The sequence below is a fragment of the Pogona vitticeps genome, chromosome 1 (genome assembly GCF_051106095.1).
Source record: "Pogona vitticeps strain Pit_001003342236 chromosome 1, PviZW2.1, whole genome shotgun sequence".
Taxonomy (NCBI): domain Eukaryota; kingdom Metazoa; phylum Chordata; class Lepidosauria; order Squamata; family Agamidae; genus Pogona; species Pogona vitticeps.
The window spans coordinates 356,616,546-356,641,528 of NC_135783.1; the positions used below are offsets into that span (position 1 = coordinate 356,616,546).

The 24,983-nt window shown below is 47.0% G+C and overlaps 1 protein-coding gene across 1 annotated transcript; it reads right to left on the bottom strand.

Moving 5' to 3' along the window:
- Nucleotides 1–275: 275 nt before the first annotated feature.
- On the bottom strand, nucleotides 276–23,754 carry LOC110071518 (cytochrome P450 2C18-like). The gene is made up of 9 exons (XM_072986967.2): nucleotides 23,531–23,754; nucleotides 22,628–22,790; nucleotides 15,248–15,397; nucleotides 12,565–12,725; nucleotides 9,563–9,739; nucleotides 5,848–5,989; nucleotides 4,973–5,160; nucleotides 4,284–4,425; nucleotides 276–3,766 (listed from the first exon to the last, which is right to left on the bottom strand). Exons 1-9 carry the CDS (start codon nucleotides 23,711–23,713, stop codon nucleotides 3,585–3,587), a joined length of 1,488 nt encoding a protein of 495 aa, XP_072843068.2. The 5' UTR covers nucleotides 23,714–23,754; the 3' UTR covers nucleotides 276–3,584.
- Nucleotides 23,755–24,983: the final 1,229 nt, after the last annotated feature.

The window sequence follows — 24,983 nt, forward strand, 5'->3', positions numbered from 1 at the left end:
GCCAAATATTCAGAATGGCAGAAGAAGCTAATTTACATGCCCTCAACATATCAAGCATAGCTAAAGGACTGCATTAATTGATGTTTGTTATTGATATGTATACAAACTTTATTTGCCACTTTTTCAGATTTCAGTAAGAATCCAAACAGATTGTAGATACCCCTTGTAGCAGGCTACTCTGACGTCACTGCCTACTCAGGCCTCCCAGAGTGCCCACCACCACTCTTCACACTCTGCTGCCACCAAATATGATCTCTATTTAAGGAGGACAATGGTTTCTTCTAAAACAAAAACTGGTTTATTGATTTAACAAAATAAAATATGTAAATCACAGGTAGCTAATTAAGATGTAAATCACTGTTTCTTATTTAATCAAATACACAGACTTTCCCTCACTGACTACCTAGGCTCACAGGCCTCCAAACAAACTCTCTCTCTTGTTCTTTTTTTCACAAGCTGTACACACCTTTATATAATTCAGCTCCTCCCCCTTCAGCACCACCCTCCGTCACCCCATAGGCTGATGATCCACTGCCCAGCTGTGACAGACAGGTGAGGTCAGGGCTGCCTGTTACATTAGCTCTCCCCTTAATAAGTTGTTTTATGGGGGAAAAACTAAAGTGCTTTCCTCTCATGAACACAGAGCAAAACAACAATACAATACACCAATAACACCACTACATTTACAAAACAATTGCATAAACATTAATCAAACATCTTACCTGCATTACACAGTTCTCTTACCTGCTTTACCATTTCCAAAGTTCCTTAATGCATATTCTTAACAATCAGATACAACATTTAAAAATTTGCTCACATAACCAATAGCAATTTTCAATGGTACAAGTATATCCAACTTTTATTACATACACCATTTTACAAGTCCATTATTTTCTTCTCTTTAGTCTTCGGGTCTTCTAGAGAGGGCATCTGCAGCACAGTTCTGAGTCCCTTTGACTACTCGAACCTCAAAGTCAAATTCCTGCAGGATCAAAGCCCACCTCATCAGTTTGCTGTTATTGGCTTTGATAGTCCTTAGCCACAATAGTGGAGAATGATCAGTACATAAGACAAAATGTCTTCCCCAAATATATGGCTTCAGTTTCTGGACCGCGTACAAAATGGCAAGACACTCCTTTTCGATGGTGGACAGGTGTCTCTCCCCTTTTTGCAGCTTCTTGCTCAGGTAAGCAACTGGATGAAGATCTCTGAAGTCGTCACTCTGGCACAGCACGGCTCCTAACCCGGAGTTGGACGCATCTGTGAAGATGTTAAACTCACGATGGAAATCCGGAGCTCGCAACACTGGGTTGGTGATCAACGCCTCCTTCAGTTTCCTGAACGCCTCCTCACAGCTGCTGGATCACTGGATACTGTCAGCACTCTTCTTGCGTGTTAAGTCAGTCAGTGGAGCTGCTATCTCGCTGAATCTAGGAATAAATTTCCTATAATAGCCTACCAGCCCAAGAAAAGATCTGACTTTCTTCTTGGTGGTGGGTCTAGGCCAATTACTTATAGCTTCCACTTTAGCCTCTAGGGGTTTGATCCTACCTCCCCCTACTACATGACCCAAGTACTTCGTTTTGGGGCTACCCAGCTAGCATTTGCACACTTTCACTGTTAGCCCAGCTGCTTTTAATCTTTGCAGCACTGTCTCTAAGTGACAAAGGTGATCTTTCCAGGTGTGACTAAAGATACCTATGTCGTCTATATAAGCCACTGTGAAGTGGCTAAGCCCTTGTAATGTCTTGTCCATAAGTCTTTGGAAAGTAGCTGGTGAGTTTCTTAACCCAAAACTTAGGACACGGAACTCATATAGGCCAAAAGGGCTACAAAAAGCTGTTTTCTCCTGATCTTTGGGGTCAATTCTCACTTACCAAAATCCCTTTGTTAGATGTAGGCAGGAAATATATTGACATCCCCCTATGGTCTCTATCAGGCCCTCATTTCTAGTTCCATCAGTCTCTCCTCAGCTTTGGCCCTCATTTCTAGCTGTAATTTCCATTTTCTGAACTCTGTTGGGTCCTCCCCCCTTGAGGTCCCTTCTTGCTCTGAGGCAATTTCTTCCCCAGAATCTCCATTTTCTCTATCTGACCCAACAGCCATTTCAAAAGGCACTAGCTCAGCCTTCTTCCCCCTGGTTAAAGGCATATCTCTCTTCAGGCTTATTATTCAATTTTAAAGCCTTGATTTTAAAAGTCCACTTTTTTCCTGTCAGTGAGTGTCTGTGTTACAATTTAGCTTCCAGCACTCATCCACTGGCAAGCTAGCTACTGTTTCTTTAAGCTTCTGTCCTCCAGCTAGGCCTCACCCTAAAGACAGAGTTTTTCTTTCTCTGCTTCAGGCCACAAAACACTAAACACACAGCTTCACCCTATCCCAGGTTCAGCTGACTTGAGTCCCCTCAGCTTCACTGCCCTTGGCTCCGCTCTGTCCCCTCAGAGTTTTCCCTTAAACTCAGGACAAGCTAGCCAATCTGCCACAGATTTTGCTTTGGGCAACTCTCCACAGAAAATGGTCACCACAGAGCCAGAATCCCTATCTCAGTCCCCAATCTGAAGTTTCAGCGCCCTCCTACTAGACTTTCACCCCTTGAGACAAGTCCTAGGAAGTTACCCAGACGTCCACTCAGACCTAACTAAGGATATGCTCTGGGCCCCTTTTCCAGACCAGGGCTTTACTGGATCTCATTCGTATCCCACTAACTGGACACCAATTTTTATTGTAGCAGGCCACTCTGACGTCACTGCCTACTCAGGCCTCCCAGAGTGCCCACCACCACTCTTCACACTCTGCTGCCACCAAATATGATCTCTATTTAAGGAGAACAAAGGTTTCTTCTAAAACAAAAACTGGTTTATTGATTTAACAAAATAAAATATGTAAGTCTCAGGTAGCTAATTAAGATGTAAATCACTGTTTCTTATTTAATCAAATACACAGACTTTCCCTCACTGACTACCTAGGCTCACAGGCCTCCAAACAAAATCTCTCTTGTTCTCTCTTTTTTTTTCACAAGCTGTACACACCTTTATATAATTCAGCTCCTCCCCCTTCAGCACCACCCTCCATCACCCCATAGGGTGATGATCCACTGCCCAGCTGTGACAGACAGGTGAGGTCAGGGCTGCCTGTTACACCCCTTTTACATGGTTTCATTTTATTTTCAGGCTTCCATTTGCTGAATACAGTTCTTTCCCCCCAAATGTCCTGCAGCTTTGGTGAAGCAGTGATTTGGAGACTTCTTAAGGAGGAATGAAGTTCCAAACCTTCTTCCCTATGATCTTTCCCTATCCGATCCAAAATGAATAAATAATAGAAATTTAAGGAGGAATGAAGTTTGGGGTGAGCAAGAAAGAGGGAACAAATTCAAAATGTCAGGTCTCAGGAGGAAACAATTGCTACATGTTCGGAAGTCCAGCTCCCATTTCTATGAATCAGATTGACTTTGTCTAAGTAATTTGTCTAAGCAATCCAGTGTTCATAAATTTACAGTTCTGCCACCCGGCTAGAAAATGTTGGCAGGCTGAAATAAAACGGCCAGCTGCCAGATGGTTTTCAGTGGGCTGGAGTCCTCCTTCTCCTCAGCGAGGGAGAACACAGAGCTGATAAGGCCGAGGGAGATTGTTGGTGCTGCTAATGAGAGGAGAGATGTCGATGTCCTTGGGATCCTGGAGGGGCTTCAGTTTGAAGTGCTGCAGGATGGTAGCCAAGAAGAGGAACAGCTCCATGCGGGCGAGACCCTCCCCTGCACAGATCCTCTTACCTGCAAGGGAAATGATAAAAGGTAAATGTTCCCCTTGACAAACATCCAATAATGTTTGACTCTAGGGAGTGGTGCTCATCCCCGTTCCCAAGCCGTAGAGCCAGTGTTTTGTCCAAAGACAGTTTCCATGGTCACGTGGCCAGAGCGACTAGACACAGAATGCTGTTACCTTCCCATTGAGGTGGTACCTGTTTATCTATTCACACTTTTACATGCTTTCCAACTGCTAGGTTGGCAGGAGCTGGGACAAGCGACGGGAGCTCTTCTGGTCATATGGATTCAAACTGCTGATCTTTTGACCTTGCAGCCCCAAGGCTTTGCGGTTTAACCCGCAGTGCCACACAGGGAGACAAAGGTGGTAAGTTAAGCAAGAGGAGGACTCAAGCTTTTCCAGGATAAATCAGAAGGGAGTTGACATTAACTCCCACCCATATTCCCTCCTTGCCCCAAAGGTGAGAGATGAGGATGACCCCAAGGAGGTGGACAATTGGGAGAGGGGGAGATGGGGCCTTTTTACCTGCCGAGAAGGGCATGAAGTAGTCACTCTTCCTGAAGGTTCCGTCTTTGTTCAAGAAATGCTGTGGGTCAAATTCTGTGGGGTTTGGAAACTCTTTGCTGTCGTACAGCGCAGAGGTCAGGACAGGAAAGATGGTGGTGCCCTGAGGAGAGAGAAAAGAAGCGGGTTATGCCGTTTGCTGTCCGTGTTTGAGCAGAGATGCTTCTGATGTCACTTGTGCTTCTCCACCCTTCACCTGACCAGGAGTCAGGTTTCTAAGCCCCCTTCTTAGCCCCTTTCCCTTTCCTTCTCGTTCCTCTTGGCTTTTCTGTTCAAATCCAATGTTTTAAACAAAGGTGGACCTCCTAAAATCAGTGAAATTGAAATCAATCATGTTAGGTCATATTCCGATTCCAAACACCCAACGGTTGTTATTGTGACCGATTTGTGTGAACTGATCAAAATATTGCTCAATATATTACAATGAGAAGGGAGGCCACGGCTCCTGGAACGTCAAATGAAGCTGGTGGGGTAAGTGCCTGCTGTGTATGGGTGATGTATCAGGATTCAGATGAAGGTGGCTAATGACAGGTTGGCAGATGGGAGCAGAAAGTTAGGGAATGAGGGAGGGAATGAGGGAGGGAGAAACAGAGGGAGAGTTTCTCGGTCACACGGGAGCTCCTGTTTTGCCCTGGAAGCCAAGACGGTACCTTTGGGATGATGTATTGTCGGAAGTGGGTGTCTTTGGCCACTGAGTGGGGGAGACTCAATGCGGCGAGAGAGATGAACCTCTGGATTTCGTGGATGACGGCGTCTGTGTAAGGCATCTGCCCACGGTCAGCTATGCACGGTACCCTGGCTCGGCCGACCACGCGGTCAATCTCTTCATGCACTTTCTCTGGAAAGGGATGGAAAAGGGTCAGCACCAATTCCCTGACATTCCCCTGAAGCCCTGGAATCTGGCCCGGAGGGTTGACCTGGGTGCCGATTGCCCTACAGGCTGGATGATGGATTGGGTGGCTTGGTCTCCTCTATGTGACTTTTTTTCCCTTCTAATTAGTCTCCATTCTCCAGCTCTATTCCCTGATCACCCCCTACAAAGAAGCTGCAACCCGAGATGCAGGCCATTATTTCTTCATGGTCCAACATATTTCCCATGACAGGTGTTCTTCAGAAGAGTTGGGTGCCTACTTTTATTGAAGGGGAAAATAGATACATATTGTCTGCTTTTGAATCCTAGAAGCAGAGCTCTCTCCAAGATTGTTTCTGGACAGTTAGCTCCCATGAAGAAAGCCTTTTGACTGAAACAGAACAGCTTCCCATTTTCCACCTCTTTTTCTGGTGGTGGTTCTGGTGGATCCTTTCTGGTTTCGCTTCCATTTTTACTATCCCTCTTTATCCACTGGCACCAAAGCTAACTTCCATGATCACCCCAAATGCTGCCATACAGTTCAGCCTGGAATCACCCAGGCAGCAAGGCAGGAATTCTATGGGGCCGTGATGAGACATGGAGAATCTGAAAGGGGAAACCAGGGGGAGGGAATGGAGTGGAGCTGCTGGCAGGTAGCTGAAGGGTCTATTTTACCTTCTACCTCCGGATATTTCTGAAGAGCCAAGAGCCCATATCTTAGGGTTGTGCTGGTTGTTTCTGTTCCGGCTCCAAACAAATCAAGCACAGACATCAGCATATTTTCAGAAGTGAACTCTGATTCACCGTTCTTTTTTTCCTGGAGAAACGTACAATTCCATCAATGGCATTAAATTAGTTGTGATGGCTACATCATAGTTAGAATGTAAAAAATAGAATTGATTCCAACTGGAGTGAACCATAGACCATCCCAAAATCATTCCTACCTTGCTGGTTTCCTGAAAGTGTGGTGTTGTTTTTTTTTGTAAGTAGGATTGCTCTATTTTGGTTCATTTCCTTTGTTTGTAATCACTGGAAACAAATCAAAGTGAGCTTTCAAGGCTAATTCTGCAGTCAATTTCTCCTATTGTGACATAGCTGAAGAAGACAACATAAAGGAGAACCACCTCAGGATATTTGCAAATTAAACACTTCCTCTATGGAGTGTCAGAATAAATAAGTAAAAGAATAGATTCTATTACAGCATTTTTTTTAAAAAAAATGAACTCTTGGTGATGGATTTGGCCATGGGCAAGTTCTTCATGGGAACCTTAAGACAAGTCAATGAAAAATAAAATCCCTTACTTCCTCCTTCTTGTCTCCTCCCTCTTCCAGGAGGAAGTGTTTAATTTGCCAGTATCCTGAAGTGGCTCTTTTCTTAAGCCACCTCATGATGTGGCATATTGACAGCGGAAGGAACTGGATCAAATACGGTCACCTGAGGTCTGTATGCCATTTGGATGGGAGGATGACATATTGCACTTTTACCTGATCCTAAATGACCCTATTTAGCCTGATCCATCCCCCTTCAATAGAGCCGATTTAGATAAGCCCTAAAAAGCCCCTAAATGGCAAGAAAATATTTTAAAAAGATTTTGCCTTTTCTTTACCAAAAATGCCTGGGCAAGCAATGCTCATGGAGGAGAAAGTTTGATTTGATAGTGCTGGTGTTTTTTCTCCTTTAATGTCAAGGCTGCTAGTCTGCATTTGGAGGTTTTGGTGATGTCCCCTAGGCTGCAGACCAGCCTTCACCACTGGGCATTCTGGGCTAGATGGGGGTTCACTGAGGATGCCTCTGGAACAGGGACATCCCGGAGATGGAAAAGGTAACAGGAAGGGAGAACCAGTGGCATTGACTCCGAGGGAGCTCAGTATCAGTCTCAATAATCACCCCGTAATGGTTGACTGACTCTTTGTTTCTTGCCAGTCTGTGGTGAGGCGAAGGAATAAGGCTCATGAAAGTAGGAAATGTATTGCTGAGCTAAAGGGGAAAGTGGAAGAGACACGTAGATGTCATACATGACGTCATCCCTTTCTTTCCTGGATTCCTGGATAGGCATGGACAATTGGCTCTGGTGTAGCTAGAAACCAAGGTTCCATCCTGAACTGCAGCAACTTCGTGGGGGCCTGGCAGCTGGCGATTTATAATAACAAGAGAAGACCCTTGGTTTCCTGTCCAATCCCCATCACTGAGTAACATACATAGGCCTCCTTCAGTCTCGAGAGACTATGGTAACATGCTCTGAATCGAGGAGTGTCCTCTCCAGAGCATGAAGCCTGGGTAAAGTACTAGGGAGGATAGGCTGTTAACCAAGCAGCAGATCCCCCCTCTCCACGTTGGTGAAATGGTCCAATGGAAAGGCAGGAGCCAATACACCTGGTTCCAGCAATGTCGCAGGAGTTGGCAGAACAACACAAACTGCCTTTGGGACTCCAGCTCCGGATTTTGCCTCTAGGTTAACTCCTGAAGCCTTTTCCATGAATGGATATAGCCACAAGGCAGTGGAGGTTTGAAATCGGAGTTTTCCTTCTCCTAGATGGGCTGCCTTCCATGGCTAACGAGCCAGACCTACCCGGCCTGCTCTTTAATAGTGTGGAAGTATGATCTGACCCCTAAAACTTTCCTGCCTCCCAGGTGTATGCAATGCTAATTGGCTTTCCTATTTACCGTATTAAGGCCAGAGATAGAACCAGAGAATTTGAGGAGACAAAAAGAAAGCCTGGAAAAAAACCTAGCAAAACATCCTTCAGTTTCAGCCCAGCTTCCTAGGGAAAAGGGTCCAGGGGCCTGGGACATGCTCTTTTAAAGCAGAAAGTCCCACTGCCGAGGCCCCACCCCCAGGCCATGTGGTGGGGCAAATTTTTTTTGCCTCTTTGGACTGTAAACCACTCAGAGTAGATCTGTGGGCTGCAAATAAAGCCTTATGAGGAAAGGCTGAAAGAACTGGGCAGGTTTACCCTTGAAAAAAGAAGTCTGAGGAGAGAGATGTGATAGCACTTTTCAATGACTTGAAAGGTAGTCTATGCACAGGACATACAGGATCTCTTCTAGACCATCCCAGATTGCAGAATGTCCAAAAATGGGCTCACATTACAGGAAGACAGATTTAAACTGAACATCAGGGAATACTCCTTAACTCAGGGGTCTCAAACTCAATTTACCCGGGGGCCACTGGAGGCAGAGTCTAGGTGAGGCTGGGCCACATCGGATTTTGTTTTAAAAAACCCCTCACAGAATCACCTTGCCAAAGGAGAAAAGCCCCCATTGGCACCTGCGAAATTAAACAGAACGGGTGCCCCCCACAGGTGCGTGCACACGCACGCACGCACACACACACACACACACATACATAGAGGTCTGGCAACCTTCCTCTGAGGGCCCCCCCTCAAAAACAGGCACACTCAGCAGCAGCAGCAGGAACTACCCCCACCACGACAGAGGAGCAAACTTTGCGAGGCGAACCCAGGCAGCCTCCAGAGCTGAGGCAGCTGAAGCAGGACGAAGAGGAGGAGGAGGAGAAGGAGGAGGAAGCACCGCCAGGCGCTGAGACGGCCGCTGGCCAGGCTGGTGTTGGGGGTGCCAAGAAAGAAAGAGAGCCAGAGACCTGCTTCCCTGGAAGAGGTGGTGGCGATGGCAGATGCTGTTGCTGGTGCTGTTGGAGGCGCTCTTTGAGGACGGGCCGGAGGCAAGATCCGCTCTCTGGCATCGCTCAGCGGTGGCTCAGGCACTCGGGGAAAAGGGCCAGCAGTGCGCCTCACTCACCAGCTCTCCCCGAAGACAACGCCTCTTGCACCCTCCATCCGGAATTGCAGCCTGCCAGCCAGCCCACTTGTCTGCAAGCTGGCAGGCTGCAGTTCCGGATGGAGGGTGCAAGGGGTGCCATCTTGGAAGAGAGCCAGCGAGCGAGGCGAGGCTTTTTTTGACTCTTGACAGCAGAAGATGTGTGGGCGCTTCAGGGGGGTAGGCAAGGTGGGGGCCACAAACTATCATCCGGCGGGCAACAAATGGCCCCTGGGCTGCATGTTTGAGACCCCTGCCTTAACTGTTAGAGCAGTACAACAATGGAACCAATGACCAATCCTCCCAACTCTGTGACAATTCTATGATTCTATCACCTTGAGAGGTGGTGAATGTTTCAACACTGGAGAAATTCAAGAGAAGATTAAACAGCCACCTGGCAGATCTGTTTTGATCTGAAAACGTGCCTTGAGCCAGGGGTTAGAATCAACGGCCTTAGAGGCCCCTTTCAATTTCACTACTCTTGTGACTCCTCCCCACCACCCCTTCCCTCATGGGTTTCTATGGTCAGAGAGAGGTTTGAATCCAGATCGCCTAAGTCCGAGCCCAACACTCTATTCAGAGAACTACAGTAGTTGTCAGTATTTAACCCACCTGTTCCATTTTAATGAGAAAACAGTCAATGAAATCCCGTGGACTGTTGGGATCAAGTGTGTCCTTATGCTGTTTAGTCGCCTCCAAAACAAAATCTTCAATCTTTTGCGTGTTTGTCTCTAGTGTGTGGTGAGGCCCAGGAATGATGTTCATTAAAGCTGGGAAGATATTGCAGAGCTAAAGGAGAAAGCAGAAGAGACACATACATGTCATACATGACGTCAACTGTTCCATTTCCTTCTGGGATGCCTGGATAAGCATGGATGATCTGCACTAGTATGACTAGAAACAGAGGTTACATCCTGACCTGCAGAAACTCAGAGGGGGAGCTGGCAGCTGGCAGTTTCTAATAATGACAGAAGGCTCCTAGTCTCCAAAAAGTTTTTTGCATCTTCATCTCGGGTGTTCCTCCCTTAGTCTACAAGTAGATTTTCAAGTCTTTTGAGCCAGGACTCCAGTCTCCATCACTGGGGACCATGATTTGTACATATGAATGCCCGAAGTATGGGAAAACAACAAAAAGAACTGGAAATCTTAGCTCAGGAAGGTAAATATGACTCGACAGGGTAATGGAAACAACTCCTCAATCAAGGAAAGGATGTGGATGAAACTTCTGAAAACAAACTGTAAGAATTTCAGAGAGACACGATATATTAGTCTGGGGGGACTTCAATTACAGTGGTGTTCCGCATGACGACGATAATTAGTTCCGGGAAAATCGCTGTTAAGCCAAATCGTCGTGATGCGAAAATCAATTCCCCATTGGAATGCATTGAAACCCATTTAATGTGTTCCAATGGGGAAATTACCTCGTCGTCCAGTGAAGATCGCCCATAGGGGAAGCCATTTTCCGAGCGCCAATCAGCTGTTAAAATAGTTGCCCTGCGAAGCATGGGTCCGGAAAACACAGAAAAGCCATTTTAGGAACCTGATGATCAGCTGTAAAGATCGTTGTCTTGCGAATAAACGGTCCGCGAACACAGACCAAATCGTTATCAAACGGAATTCCCCTATAGGAATGACTGTTTTGTGAATCGCTATAGCTATAGAGGGTGGTACTTTGGGACAGTTGCTCTGTCCTATGGCATTTATATCATGGGGTTCCTCAGGGCTCTATACTGTCCCCCATGCTGTTAACATCTACATGGAACCGCTGGAAGAGGTAATCAGGAGGTTTGGGCTGAGGAGTCAGCGATATGCTGACGATACTCAGCTCTACCTCTCGTTTTCCACTAATCCAGGTGAGGCGGTTTCTGTGCTGAACTCATGTCTGGATATAATAATGGACTGGATGAGGGTTAATAAATTGAAACTCAATCCAGAGAAGATGGAAGTCCTGTTAGTGAGTGCTTCGCCGGACAGGTTGGAGGGCCATTTCGCTGCTCTTAATGGGGTTACACTCCCCATAAGCTTGGGGGTGCTCCTGGACCCAGTCTAACTCTGGAAGCCCAGGTGGACTCGGTAGCCAGGTGCGCCTTCCTTCAGCTGCAGAAATTATACCTAGGGCCCTACCTGGATGAGCGGAGTTTCATGACAGTTACACATGGACTGGTAACATCTTGCGTAGATTCCTGCAATGCACCTTATGTGGGGCTGCCTTTGAAGATGGTCCAGCGATTGCAACTGGTACAGAATCGAGCTGCGTGGCTGGTGAGTGGTGCGGCCGCCAGGGAACACGTCAAGCCGATTCTGTATAAGCTACATTGGCTACCAGTTGCTGCCCAGGCCCAATTCAAAGTGCTTGTTTTGACATATAAAGCCCTAAACGGCTTGGGCCCTGGCAGTTAAGATCTAGCCAGGGGGCCCTTTTTAAAGAGCCATCCCTCAGGGAGGTAAGAGGGACGGCTTGCAGACAAAGGGCCTTTTCGGCAGCTGCCCCCAGACTATGGAATGCCCTCCCGACTGAGATTCGTCTGGCGCCGACGCTGATGATATTTCGGCACCAGGTCAAAACTGTCCTGTTCCAGAAGGCTTTTAATTGAAATAACATCAACTGTGGGTCCTGATGGGAATTTTTAGAGTATATATTTTAATTATATTTTATCTGTTTTATATTTTTATTGTATTTTAATTGTTGTAAGCCGCCCAGAGAGCTTTAGATAGTGTGGGCGGCATATAAGTTAAATGAATAAATAATAAATAAATAAATAAATAAATAAATAAACAAACAAACAAACAAACAAACAAACAAACAAACAAACAAATTCATTTATTCATTCATTTATATATTTATTTATTTATTTATTTATTTAGTATCCCGCCTATCTGGTCGGTTAAGACCACTCTAGGCAGCTAACAGCATAAAATAGTACAAAAATAAATATAAAAACAATTTTTACATAGAAGAAACATTAAACAAGATGGGAGGAAACAATAGGAGAGGGAGAGAAGAGGGCATCAGGAATTGTCTGGAGGGAAGGCCTGCCGAAACATCCATGTTTTTAATTGATTTTTAAAGATACCCAGCGAGGCGGCCACGCAAATCTCAGGAAGGAGATTGCTCCAGAGGCGAGGAGCCACCACCGAGAAGGCCCGATTTCTTGTCTTTTCCTTCCGGGCCTCCCTCGGCGTTAGGCTCCTCAGCCTCACCTCCTGGCTCGCACAAGTGACACGGGTAGATCTCGGTGGGAGTAGGCGTTCCGCCAGATATCGAGGCCCCAAATCGTTTAGGGCTTTGTACGTAAGCATCAGCACTTTGAAGTCGATGCAAAACCGGATGGCAGCCAATGCAATGTGGCCAGAGTGGGTGAAATATGTTGGAATTTATTCACTCCACTAAGTAATCTGGCCGCCGCATTCTGCACCACCTGCAGTTTCCGCAACAGCCTCAAAGGCAGCCCCACGTAGAGCGCATTACAGTAAATGAATGAATGAATGAATGAATGAATGAATGAATGAATGAATAAATAAATAAATAAATAAATAAATAAATAAATAAATAAATAAATAAATAAATAAATGCCACCCAAAAGTGTTTCCTTGACCATATGCAAAGGGCATACCTGTCCCCAAGGAGAGCTAAAAATCTTGAAGTTCTCATTCATCAAGTCCATGAGGGCTCGAAACCTCTCATCATGGTAATCAAAGTGGGTTCCAAAGACAATGGCGCAGATGATGTTGGACGTAGCACAGCTGAGCAGGAAGGTGGGGTCGAAGGGCTTCCCTGCAAGTGCAAAAAGACTCATGTAACAACATCATCAATCATGCCAATCCCAATAGCAACAGTGACAGAGGTAGCTGGAGTCAGAGCTGCTCACCTTGCACCATCCATGATCTGATGGGAGAGCAGAGGAGAGGCTCCTTGCTTGTGCCCAGGCTCTCCGCACGAGCAGGAGCCTCCATAGAAGCATGAATGGCTTCTTTTGCAGCCCCATCACAGTGAGGACAGTGAAGGGGAGGCTCTTGTGCTTCCCCTTTCGTCAGAACAGCCTGGACATGGTTTCCCCATCACCATTTTCTGACTATTCGGAGTGAGAGTACCTCTGTGTAAGGATGATGAGGTGGCCGTCAGGGAAAGACTGTCCCAAGCAGTCTCATTGCAAGCGACTGAGGCAAGTCCCGAGATCAAAGTCAGAACCATGTCATTCCCCGGAACCAGTTGCTGCTGGTGAGATCACTATTGGGGTGAGGGGGAGATATCTGGGACACAGTAAGATCCCGCTAGATTTTAAGGGCTCACCAGATGCACCCACAATGAGCACGTTTCATGGCAAGCAGTGTGAACCCTGGAATCAATGCAGGCGCTCCTTAATCATCTTTTCCTACTGCCGTTCCTACTTTGGCAGGCACTTTGCATTGATGAGTCCGTTCCCAAAAACCTAATAGTTCTTCCTGCCAGCTCAGCTGGTGTTAATCTTGACGGTGATTTGCTACGTTTTAAGATCTCAGCTAAGGTGTATAGTGTTGTGTTATGAGCTTTGAAATCTACGCTAACCTCTTGTTGTTGATACGTGCTCTCATGCCAGAACCATCTTACAGTGATTCTAATTGGGCTTTCAAGTTAAGGGAGATATTTAAGGAAGCCTTTATTAGTTCTCTTCCTCCACTCAGTTTCCATGGCTGAGTGGGGATTCAAAAGACTGGTTCGCAACTCTGTCCACCAAACCAAGTCTGTCACTCCATCCACTACACCATTCTTAAGGTGTGCCAATTTACTGCTGATGTTTACGCCAGTTGTCTTAATACTGGTATTACTGTTGTTGTTGTTGTTTAGTCATTTAGTTGTGTCCGACTCTTTGTGACCCCATGGACCAGAGCATGCCAGGCCCTCCTGTCTTCCACTGCCTCCCCCCTCCCGGAGTTGGGTCAAATTCATGTTGGTCGCTTCGCAGACACTGTCCAGCCATCTCATCCTCTGCCGTCCCCTTCTCCTCTTGCCTTCACACTTTCCTAACATCAGGGTCTTTTCCAGGGAGTCTTCACTTCTCATGAGATGGCCAAAGTATTGGAGCCTCAGCTTCAGGATCTGTCCTTCCAGGGAGCACTCAGAGTTGATTTCCTTCTGGACAGATAGGTTTGTTCTCCTTGCAGTCCAGGGGACTCTCAAGAGCCTCCTTCAGCACCACAATTCAAAAGCATCAGTTCTTCGGCGGTCAGCCTTCTTTATGGTCCAGCTCTCATTTCCATACATCACTACAGGAAAAACCATAGCTTTGACTATGCAGACCTTTGTCAGCAAGGTGGTGTCTCTGCTTTTTAAGATGCTGTCAAGGTTTGTCATCGCTTTCCTCCCAAGAAGCAGGCGTCTTTTAATTTCGTGGCTGCTATCACTATCGGCAGTGATCATGGAGCCCAAGAAAGTGAAATCTGTCACTGCCTCCATATATTCCCCTTCTATTTGCCAGGAGGTGATGGAACCAATGGCCATGATCTTATTTTTTTAAGAGGTTCTTTTAGTCCTCCTCACTTTCTGTCATCAGAGTGGTATAATCTGCATATCGGAGGTTGTTGATATTTCTTCCAGCAATTTTAATTCCGGCTTGAGATTCCTCCAGTCTAGCTTTTCACATGTATTTTGCATAGAAGTTAAATAAGCTGGGGGGACAATATCCAGCCTTGTCATACACTGGTATTACTCTGGTAGTAAATCTCAATAGCATTTGGACTCTGAGTCTACGGGCATTTACTTGCTTTCCAGAAACACCAAATTCCATGTGATCTTCAACAGGCCCTGGAAATTTAGTCAGGGACTTAGCTAGCGGCTGCCTTGTAGAGACAACAAAAGTGAAAGTAGGAAGGGGAACAAACAAGCTTGAGCATATTATTTTATTGACATTATTTTTGCTGTGGCTCTTTAATTTCTGGAAAGGTGTTTCAAAGAAGGATAAAGAAATCATGATGTCCTTTTCAAAGAACTAATTTGTCTTGGCATGGTTGTTTAAACTGCTTATTGTATATAACCTTCTAAATCAAATGAGCCTGATCCCACATTAAAGGTTAATATGAAATATATCTGTACTTATTAGAAAGCAGAAGTGGACAAAGTTACTTTCTTTGCTGCAGCTGTGAAGCCCAATCCCTACTACAGCGTAGCCCAGAGCCGGGAAACAAAATAAGTGCTCGAAGAGTGGGTGTTTAGGAAGCAGTTACGTTGAGGAGGGTGATCTATTGCTACCCAGGGTTGATCCACCTTATCTGGCTGGCTGGGCAGGTGTCCCCTCCCTTCCTCCCTATTCCATGACCTACCTTTTGTGTCCCGGAGCTTTTGCAGCAGATACTGGGCTTCCTCCTGGATCCTCTCCTCGATGCTCTTCTTCCCCATCCCAAAGTTGCGCAGGGTGGTGAGGGCAAAGCGACGGAGCACCTTCCATCTTTCCCCATTGCTGAAGATAATCCCTGGAACCAGGGAGAAAGACCACACTAAGCATGCAGATCTGGATGTCCGAATCCCATCTCCTATATTATTTGCCAACAGGGTCACTCCTTTTATTTTGTAAGGCCATATTTTCCCCAAAACTGGCTTTATGGAGAACCTGCTCTCCTACTGTGCCAGAATTCCCCAGAATGATCAAAGGCAATACCACGTTAATCATGCAAACATCTCTAGATGGAACAAAAACAAAAATAAGACAGAGTGGCACCTTGCAGACTAACTTTTCTGGATACATCCCTCTTACTTCGTCTCAGGAATTAAATGATCAAGGGTTCTGTCTTTCCCGGGATCCTTTCCAAATCTCAGTTAAATGTCTGTTTTATTTATTAAATTTATGTTCCACCTTCCTGCCATAAAGAGACGCTCAAGGTCTTAGAGGCATAAAAGATCTATACTTTGATGACATTGGTTTTTCCCATGAGGTAAGTGGTGGAATAAGTTCCAACTTCAGTGGATTTTTATGTTACAATCTGGGTTCTGCCACCTGATCGTTAGCTTGTTTGCATAATTTGTAACAACCCCAGACCTACTGGAGTATCCCACCCTGTAGTTAGGCTGCCACCAACCATTCGCTCTACCAAGTCACCCAGACCAGGAATGGATTTTAATAAACAAAAGAACAAGGTTTATTGAAAAAAACAAACAGGGTAAATAAAAGGATCAGGTAAATAGGATACTGGAACTTGGTATAGTCCCAATCATACACATACAACAGATTGGTTCTCACGGAACACTTTAAGGTAACGCACAGACCCTGAACCTATCAGTTCTGGCTACCTAGATAGAAACCCGAACCTATCAGGTATGTACTGTCTGACGAACAGTTGTACCCAGTCTGACCCACAGACTCCAACTCCACTTCTCCACGTCAGCTTCCCTACGATGGACTTCCCCCCAATATATATACAGTACAGCTCCTCCCCCCTGATGTCCCGCCTTCCACTCCCCATAGGATGGAACTTTCCCTCCAAACCCATGACAGACAGGTACCATCAGTGCTGTATGTGACACCTTCCCCCTTTATAAGTTGTTTTGCGGGGGAAAAGCTAAAGTGCTTTTCTCCAACAAAACAACCAGGATCAAAACACATAAACAGTTATACATTATAATACAATCCCATAACCCATACTTACTCACTCTAGGTCAAACATATCACTTATGCATTTAAACATTAATATTTGCAATACATTAAGTTACCTTTATTAATACAAACCAAGCTTGTTCAATAAACAGGTACATTTAACTTTTGGTCACCAAAATATACACAGTCCATGGTTTCTTCGCCGTCTTCACTCGTCGGGTCTTCTTGACAAGGCGTCAGCAACACAGTTCATTGCCCCTCTGACCACCTTCACTTCAAAGTCAAAATCTTGCAGGTTTAAAGCCCACCTCATAAGTTTACTATTATGGGTTTTCATTGTCTTTAACCACTGCAGTGGTGAGTGGTCAGTGCACAGAACAAAATGTCTTCCCCAGATGTAGGGTTTGGCCTTCTGAATCGCGTATACTATAGCCAGGCACTCCTTTTCCACGGTTGCCAAATGTCTCTCACCTTTCTGGAGTTTCCTACTCAGGTAGGACACTGGATGCTGGTCACCATTTTCATCCTCCTGGCAAAGAACTGCTCCTACCCCGCTGTTAGACGCATCGGTGTAGATGATGAACTCCCGGTCGAAGTCGGGAGCACGCAGCACTGGATAATGGATGAGCGCCTCCTTCAACCTCTGGAACGCCTCCTCACAGTCGCTGGTCCACGGGATGCGGTCATCAGTCTTCTTCCGCGTCAGATCGGTCAGCGGAGTCGCTATCTCGCTAAACCTCGGGATGAACTTTCTGTAGTAGCCCACCAACCCAAGAAATGATTTGACTTTTTTCTTGGTGTTGGGTCTGGGCCAATCATGAACGGCTTCTATCTTGGCCTCTAGGGGGTTGATCACTCCTCCCCCTACTATGTGACCCAAGTATTTTATTTCTGGGCTACCCAGCTGACACTTGCTTGCCTTTACTGTTAGCCCTGCTGCACTTAACCTCTGCAGCACTATCTCCAGGTGTTTCAGGTGATCTTCCCAGGTATTGCTGAAGATCCCTATATCGTCAATGTAGGCCACAGTAAAGTCACTGAGCCCTGCTAAGGTCTGGTCCATCAGCCTTTGGAATGTGGCTGGTGCATTTCTGAGACCAAAACTAAGGACTCTAAACTCATATAGACCGAAAGGGCTGCAAAATGCGGTCTTGTCCTGATCCCGGGGATCAATCCTTAATTGCCAGTAACCCTTTACTACGTCCAACGATGAAATGAACCGACAACCCCCTATGGTTTCAATCAGGTTGTCTAGCCTGGGCATTGGGTAGGCATCAGGAGTGGTTACACGGTTTAATTTCCGGTAATCTACACAAAATCTAATGCTCCCATCAGGCTTGTCCACCAGGACTATCGGAGAGGACCATGGACTAGAAGAGGGGACGATTATGTTCTCCCTAAGCATCTCGTCCAGCTCCTTCCACACCTTGTCCCTATAGGGTCCCGTCACTTGGTATGGGGATACTGCTTGCGGGGGTGCATCCCCTGTGTGGATCCGATGCATCACTCCCTTCACTATCCCCGGCTTATTTGAAAAAATCTTATGATATTTGGTGAGTAGCACTTTTAGTTCTTGCTGCTGGTCTTGGGTGAGTGCAGGACTGATCTTCACCTCATCTGGGTTGTATTTCACTTCCCCTCTACCCTCCCAGAAGGGCAATTCAGCTTCCTCACTCTCAGCTGCTTTTATGGCAAATAAAACCCTCTGTTCCCCTCTGTAGTAGGGTTTCAGGGCATTCACATGTACCACCCTCCGTGCTTGGTGTTCCTCCTGTTCTATAAGGTAGTTCAGGTCCGACATCTTGGAAATGACCCTGTATGGTCCTGCCCATTTGAGCTGCAGTTTGTTCTCTTTGCAGGGCCTAAGCCAAAGCACTTCCTCCCCTGGGTTAAAGTGCCTCTCCCTGGCTTTCTGGTCATACCAGGTTTTCTGTCTGACCTTCTGAGCTTGCAGGTTTTCTGCTGCTAGCTCTAGGTTTCTCTTCAGGTCATTCATTAAAGTGTCTATATACGTCACAACATCTTGTGGGTCATCCTGGGTGATCTGCTCCCAATTCTGTTTGATTAAATCAAGTGGACCTTTTACTTTTCTCCCAAACAAAAGTTCAAACGGACTGAACCCGGTACTGGCTTGGGGCACTGATCGGTAAGCAAACAAAAGGGATTGCAGCTTCTGGTCCCAATTGTTTGGATTCTCTGCCAAGTAAGCCCTAATCATGCGCATCAGAGTCCCATTGAACTTCTCCGTTAACCCATTACTTTCGGGGTGATAGGCAGTGGTTTCCTTGTGTTTAATTCCACAGATTTGCCATAACCGTTTCATGAACTTTGATGTAAACGAGGTGCCCAAATCTGTGATTATTTCTGAGGCAAATCCCATCCTGGACATATACCCCACCAAGGCATCTGCCACTGTGTTAGTTTCAATGTTAGTCAAGGGAATGGCTTCGGGGTACCTCGTGGCATGGTCCACAATGGTGAGAATGAACCGGTTCCCCCTCTTGGTGGCCTTGGGCAAAGGTCCCACAATATCCACTCCTATACATTTGAACGGGGTGTCAATCACAGGCAAAGGGCACAACTTTGCTTTGGTCCTGTCACGGTTATTCCCCTGCCTCTGACACACATCACATTGTCTACAGAACTCCTTGATCTGCTTCCCTATTTCAGGCCAGTAAAAATTTTGTGTGATTCTCTGCTGTGTTTTGTTCACCCCCAAGTGCGCAGCAAACATGTCAGAGTGCCCCCTTTGTAAGATCATGGGGCGATACTTTTCAGGTACCACTAGCTGACTTCTGATCCCATCTCCCCCTTTTGAGATATTCATCAGGGTCTCTCTATATAAATTTCCCTTTTTCCCGTGAAATCTCGCTGGGGTTTCAGGTGTTAACTGGGTGTCGGTCACCTTTTCAAAACACTTTCGGAGAGTGGCGTCTGCCTTTTGCTCTTGGCCAAATTTGCTGTCTGTGGTTAAGGTTTCTGCCACAGCTTCGGGACTACCCTCATCTGCTTCAGCCTCGGGCTCTTCAGTACCCCCCTGACCTGTCCCCGTGGTAGCTTGTGAGCGTGTAATCACTAGCACCCATTTCACATGTTCAGCCAGGTCATTTCCCACGAGCACGGCTGCTGGCAGAGTCGATGAAATTGCTAGATGCCAAACTCCCCTCCAGCCTTGAAAGCTCACAGGTACCTCAGCTACTGGCAGTGAGATCACCTGCCCCTCAATCCCTGCCACCTTCAGGCTCTCATTTGGGAGTATATGCTTCCTAGGAATAATGTCTGGGTGGCACAGGGTCACCTGGGAACAAGTATCCCTTAGCCCCCTATACTTATGGTCAAGTATTCCTACGTCCACCCCAGCGGTCTCAAACAATTGCGAATCTGTCCTAACTAGTAAGCAGCGCTTGACCTCCACAAGAGGACCATTTTCCCCAGCCTGATCAGCAGATGTAACTGGTCCAGAGTGAGTCGCCATGGCAACAGGCTCCCTCAGTGGCAAGGAGCTTTGCTCTGTCTGGACACAGAACACAGCTTTTGGCTTGGTTCCACTCAAATCATGAGGCAAATTTCCCTTTAGCTGCTTTAATTTCTCACACTCTGAGATTAGATGGCCCTTTCCTTGACAGAAATAACATTTTCTGCTGTACTTGGAGTCTTTCTCATTTGTTTTTGGTTTTCCCTCCAAAATCTGAGGTCTTGGTGGTTTCATGTCTGAGGGCTTCCCTTCAACATGGGCCCCTCCCCCTTGCTGGTTTTTCCCTGGTCCCTGAGAGTACCTGCTGTAGGTTTCTTTGGGCTTACCCACAGATTTTCCCTCAGCACCTAAGGGCTTCCTTATTTGGGAAATAAAATCTGCGATCTCTGCGGCTTCTGTCACAATTTTAGGTTTCCTCTCTCTCACATGGAACTTTAGTTCCCCATGCAGGACTGAATAAAATTGTTCCAGCGCTATCAGGTCTTTGAGCTGCTGGAAGGTCTCTGTCCCCTCCTGAGACAGCCATTTCTCTAGCAACCTCACCAGTTGGGCCCCCACTTGGGTAAAAGTCTGCTCTGGTTTTTTTGTGAGTGACCTGAATTTTTGCCTCAGCTGTTCAGCATTTATCCCATGCCGGGCAAACACCAGTTTTTTAAACTCAGCGAAGTCTTTCAGCAGTTCCACTGGCATCTCTGCATAGACTTCTGCCAGGCTGCCACTGATTAAAGATCGCATAATGGTCATCTTCTCAGGTTCCCTTACTGAGAAGTCCACAAACGCTCTTTCCACGAGGGAAAAGAACACCTCAGGGCAATCTCCCTTGTTGTACACAGGGAATTTCTTCAAGTCACTTTTAGACAAGCTGCCTTCCCCATTCCCTGGGTTCCCCTCATTATTATTGTTATTCCTATTTCTACTCATTATTTCCAGCTTCTTCAGCTCAAACGCCATTCTTTCTAACTCCAACTGTCTCTGTTTCTCTTCCCTTTCCATTTCAAATTGTCTTTGTTTCTCCCTTTCCCTTTCCTCCATTTCCCTCACCCTCAGTTCATGCTGTTGGGCTAGGAGCATTTTTCTGAGTTCTGAGGTCAGTTCTCCCGTGCTCTCATCCTGCACTGAGCCAAATTCCTCCTCAGAACCTTGGTCTCCCTGAGGTTCTCTCACTTCCCCCATTTCTGCCATTTGGCTTCGAGTCAAGGGCATAATCCCCCCAGAACAGGCTGCCTTCAAAAGTCACGCCTCAAAATAAAACGATGACTTTTTTCCTTTTGCCTCAGAAACAGCCTTCTATAGACTGCTGCTGTCCCTCCAGCACCAACTTGCAACTGTTGCTAGGCAGAATCCACCCCCTCTGCTAGGCCTCTCAGCAGACAGGCTAGATCACTGTTACTTCACGCAGCTTTGCCTCAGCCCTTTCCCGCCAAAACGGGTTGCCTCAGAGCTCCCTAATCTAGTCCCCAAATCTGAGTTTGCACGTTCTTCCACTAGCCTACCTCCCCGTGAGGTAAGCCTAGAAGATTACCTACGCGCCCTCAGATTTTCCCTGACTAGACCCCCCTTGCTCTGGGCACACTAGCCAAGGCTTTGCTGGACCACTGGGCAACTGGACCCGTCGTATCCCACCCGCTGGACACCAATAAATGTAACAACCCCAGACCTACTGGAGTATCCCACCCTCTAGTTAGGCTGCCACCAACCATTCGCTCTACCAAGTCACCCAGACCAGGAATGGATTTTAATAAACAAAAGAACAAGGTTTATTGAAAAAAACAAACAGGGTAAATAAAAGGATCAGGTAAATAGGATACTGGAACTTGGTATAGTCCCAATCATACACATACAACAGATTGGTTCTCACGGAACACTTTAAGGTAACGCACAGACCCTGAACCTATCAGTTCTGGCTACCTAGATAGAAACCCGAACCTATCAGGTATGTACTGTCTGACGAACAGTTGTACCCAGTCTGACCCACAGACTCCAACTCCACTTCTCCACGTCAGCTTCCCTACGATGGACTTCCCCCCAATATATATACAGTACAGCTCCTCCCCCCTGATGTCCCGCCTTCCACTCCCCATAGGATGGAACTTTCCCTCCAAACCCATGACAGACAGGTACCATCAGTGCTGTATGTGACAATGAGGTAAGTGGTGGAATAAGTTCCAACTTCAGTGGATTTTTATGTTACAATCTGGGTTCTGCCACCTGATCGTTAGCTTGTTTGCATAATTTGCCTGTCCTACTCAAATGTTACCAGTCTGAATGATTTTAAGAAAAAAAAGAGTGAACATTATTTTAGTCGATGGGAAAAACATGTAAATATACCTGCACTGTTGGGGAAAATGTGTGAAAAGTGTGTATGAATTCCAGTGTGAGATCAAGACTGGCACCTCACAGCACAATGGGAAACAAGGGCAGGGAGAAAATGGATGAGGAATTTGGAGAAATGCAACCAAATTGGGACTGACAGCCTTCGCCCCCCTCCCCCAGCTGTGACTGCTAAAAGACCTCCTTGACCAGCCCTCCATGTGAGCTGATTTCTCCCTGCCCGAATTTTTCTTTTTTAGTCTCAATGGCTCTTCCCTCCTCCTATGAAGCCACCTCCCATGAGGACTAGCATCCAGCAAAACCTACCTCTCCCTTTGTTGATTTTGTCAATCAACGGTAGGGGTCCCCTGGGTGCAAACTCATCTGCGCGCTCAATCAGTGCTTCTTTTATGGCGTCGTAGCCATGGAGAACCACGGCAGGGTCCCCTCCGAAATGCACGGTGAACACGGGGCCGTACTTCTCACTGAGCTGGAGAAAGACCAGGGAAAGACCAGTTATGCCTGCAGTGAGTCAAAAAACCAGGCCCTAGTGTCGAGGATGTGAAGGTGGTCCCTTGTTTTCTATTCAGGAGAGGAAGTGGAAGAAGGAGAAGAATCTCTTGGGTGAAGAATCTGGGGAACTAGTTTGGAATTCCCCAGAAGAGCGACAGGGACTCTGCCGGTCCATCTGTCTGTCTGTCTATCCTTCCCTCTCTCTATGGAATGCCTTGGTCACACACCCACTTTCAGCAAAGGGCAGTGATTCCGTTGGGTTGCTGAGCCCTTTGCTATGATGTTCCTGAAGTGAACTGTCACCCAGGAATCCTCAGAAGGAACACAATTTTGGGGGGTGGGGGTCTCATAGATGCACCGGGTTTTTTGTCTCAGTTTGTCTCAAACATTTTCTCCTGAGTCACACAATAAATCTGCATTTTTCATGCAGGGCTATCTGGGCAATCACGAGATGCAGAAGATGTTTTAAAGGCACCATTCTAGCATAATTTGGCATTCTTGGGGTCTTCCTTCAAACCCAGCCTTGCCCACAGAGCTCTTAGCACAACCCTTCTGTTTCCTGTAACTCATCCTGCCTGCGACCCAGCCCAAGGATGTAAAATACAACCCTCCCCTCCTTCCTCTGCTCTGGGCCAAATGGCCGACTGCAAGCTCCTTCGGGCAGGGATGCAACACCCTCTTGCTGTCCTGGTCAATGGTCTTCCTTCTGCAGCTCACCTGTTGGAGAGCCTTACTGAGGAAGTTGGTCTTCAGCTGCAAGATGTTCCCCACAAGGGGCAAAGGCGTTGGGCCCGGTGGAAGCCTTCCCTTGCCCTGCGTCCTGCTCCTCACGGTGGCCAAGAGGAGAAGGCAAGAGAGACAAACTCCCAGGAAAAGGGTGACCGTCCCCAGAGGCTCCATGGTGGCTGGCAGTGGGCGCAGCAGGATCTCCAGAGGCCAGGAGGGGGACTTTATTTATGCTCCACACCCTGGACTTTGCACATGTCATGTTATGGGGCACCACCAAGTTAATCACTAGCAATTCCAGGTTTTATTGCCAAATTACGGTGAGCCAGTCAGTACTCCGATTTGTTTGTTATAAGCCGGAAATGAAATTCTCTGAACTTAAAATATTGTTTTACTAGGCAAGGTGGTTTTACTAGGATAGGAGGGCCTGGCGTGCTTGGGTCCATGGGGTCACGAAGAGTCGGACACGACTAAACAACTAAACGAACAAAATGAGGCAAGGAGGTGGCTATCTTCTGGTGACCTTTGCCAAAGGGGCAGCCGGGTTCCTCTGTGGCAGCAAAACCAAGAGAGGTTCTTGCTGTGATGTTTTAAAAGGGAAAGATCAACCTGCGTAGGTTATCTTGGCCTTCCCTGGACAAAAGTCCATGTCACTCGCCATGCAAAGCATTGTTCAGAATTTGGGGGATGTCCCCGGGGTCCCCGGATGGTGGCAGGAAAGCAGGCCCTGGGCAACAAAAGAAGGGAAAGAGAAAAAATCCTTCCAGCAGAGGGACCAGGGCATTCTTGACCCCACGCAGTCACAAAACTCTGGCTTCTTCTTCTTTTAATGCCAGAAAGAGCTGTGTGGTCCAGAATTTAACCCCGGGTGAAGAGACTGTGACTGGTGTAACCGAAGCCTGGCAGGGTGTCAGTTTTATATCCAGGTGGGCTCAGCAGGTGCCTGGAAGACACAGCTGGCATGATCTGACAATCGTCTTGACCCCTCGTACATCCTGTCCCCTGCCCAGCAATCTCCAAAGTGCAAGTGTGCCTGTCATGTGACCAGAGGATGAGACAGTCTCGGGGTCCTCTTGGTGCACCACCCCCCTGCTGCCCAAGGATCTTCTCAGCCTGAGTTTGCAGAGTGGCCAGAGGGGGTGCTGACTTCCCCCGAACGGATGGTGCTGGAGGTTTCTGACGTTGCTTGTCTGCCCATCAACCTTATCAGGGGCAGCCCATGGACACCAGAGGCACGTCTTGATTGATACCTGGACTAGACAGGTGGCAGAGCATCCTCATGATGTTTTTTTTAACTGGTTGGGGTCAAGGGGAACAAGGGGGTGTCCCATCCTCTCCCCTCCAACTCCCAACTTCTGGCTCTGCAGCCAGATCCCTAAACCACTGAGCTCTCCAGCCAGCTAATCATCTCCACAGACCATCATCTGACATGAAGTGGGTGGAC

What these genes read in the sequence shown, in the direction of transcription:
- LOC110071518 (XM_072986967.2), bottom strand. Translation starts at nt 23,713, where the DNA reads ATGGAGCCTCTGGGGACGGTCACCCTTTTCCTGGGAGTTTGTCTCTCT. An exon ending in TCAGTAAGGCTCTCCAACAG is followed by an intron (nt 22,791 to 23,530) that starts GTGAGCTGCAGA and finishes GTCTTTCTCCAG; the next exon opens with CTCAGTGAGAAGTACGGCCC. An exon ending in TTCTCATTAAAATGGAACAG is followed by an intron (nt 5,990 to 9,562) that starts GTGGGTTAAATA and finishes ACGTTTCTCCAG; the next exon opens with GAAAAAAAGAACGGTGAATC.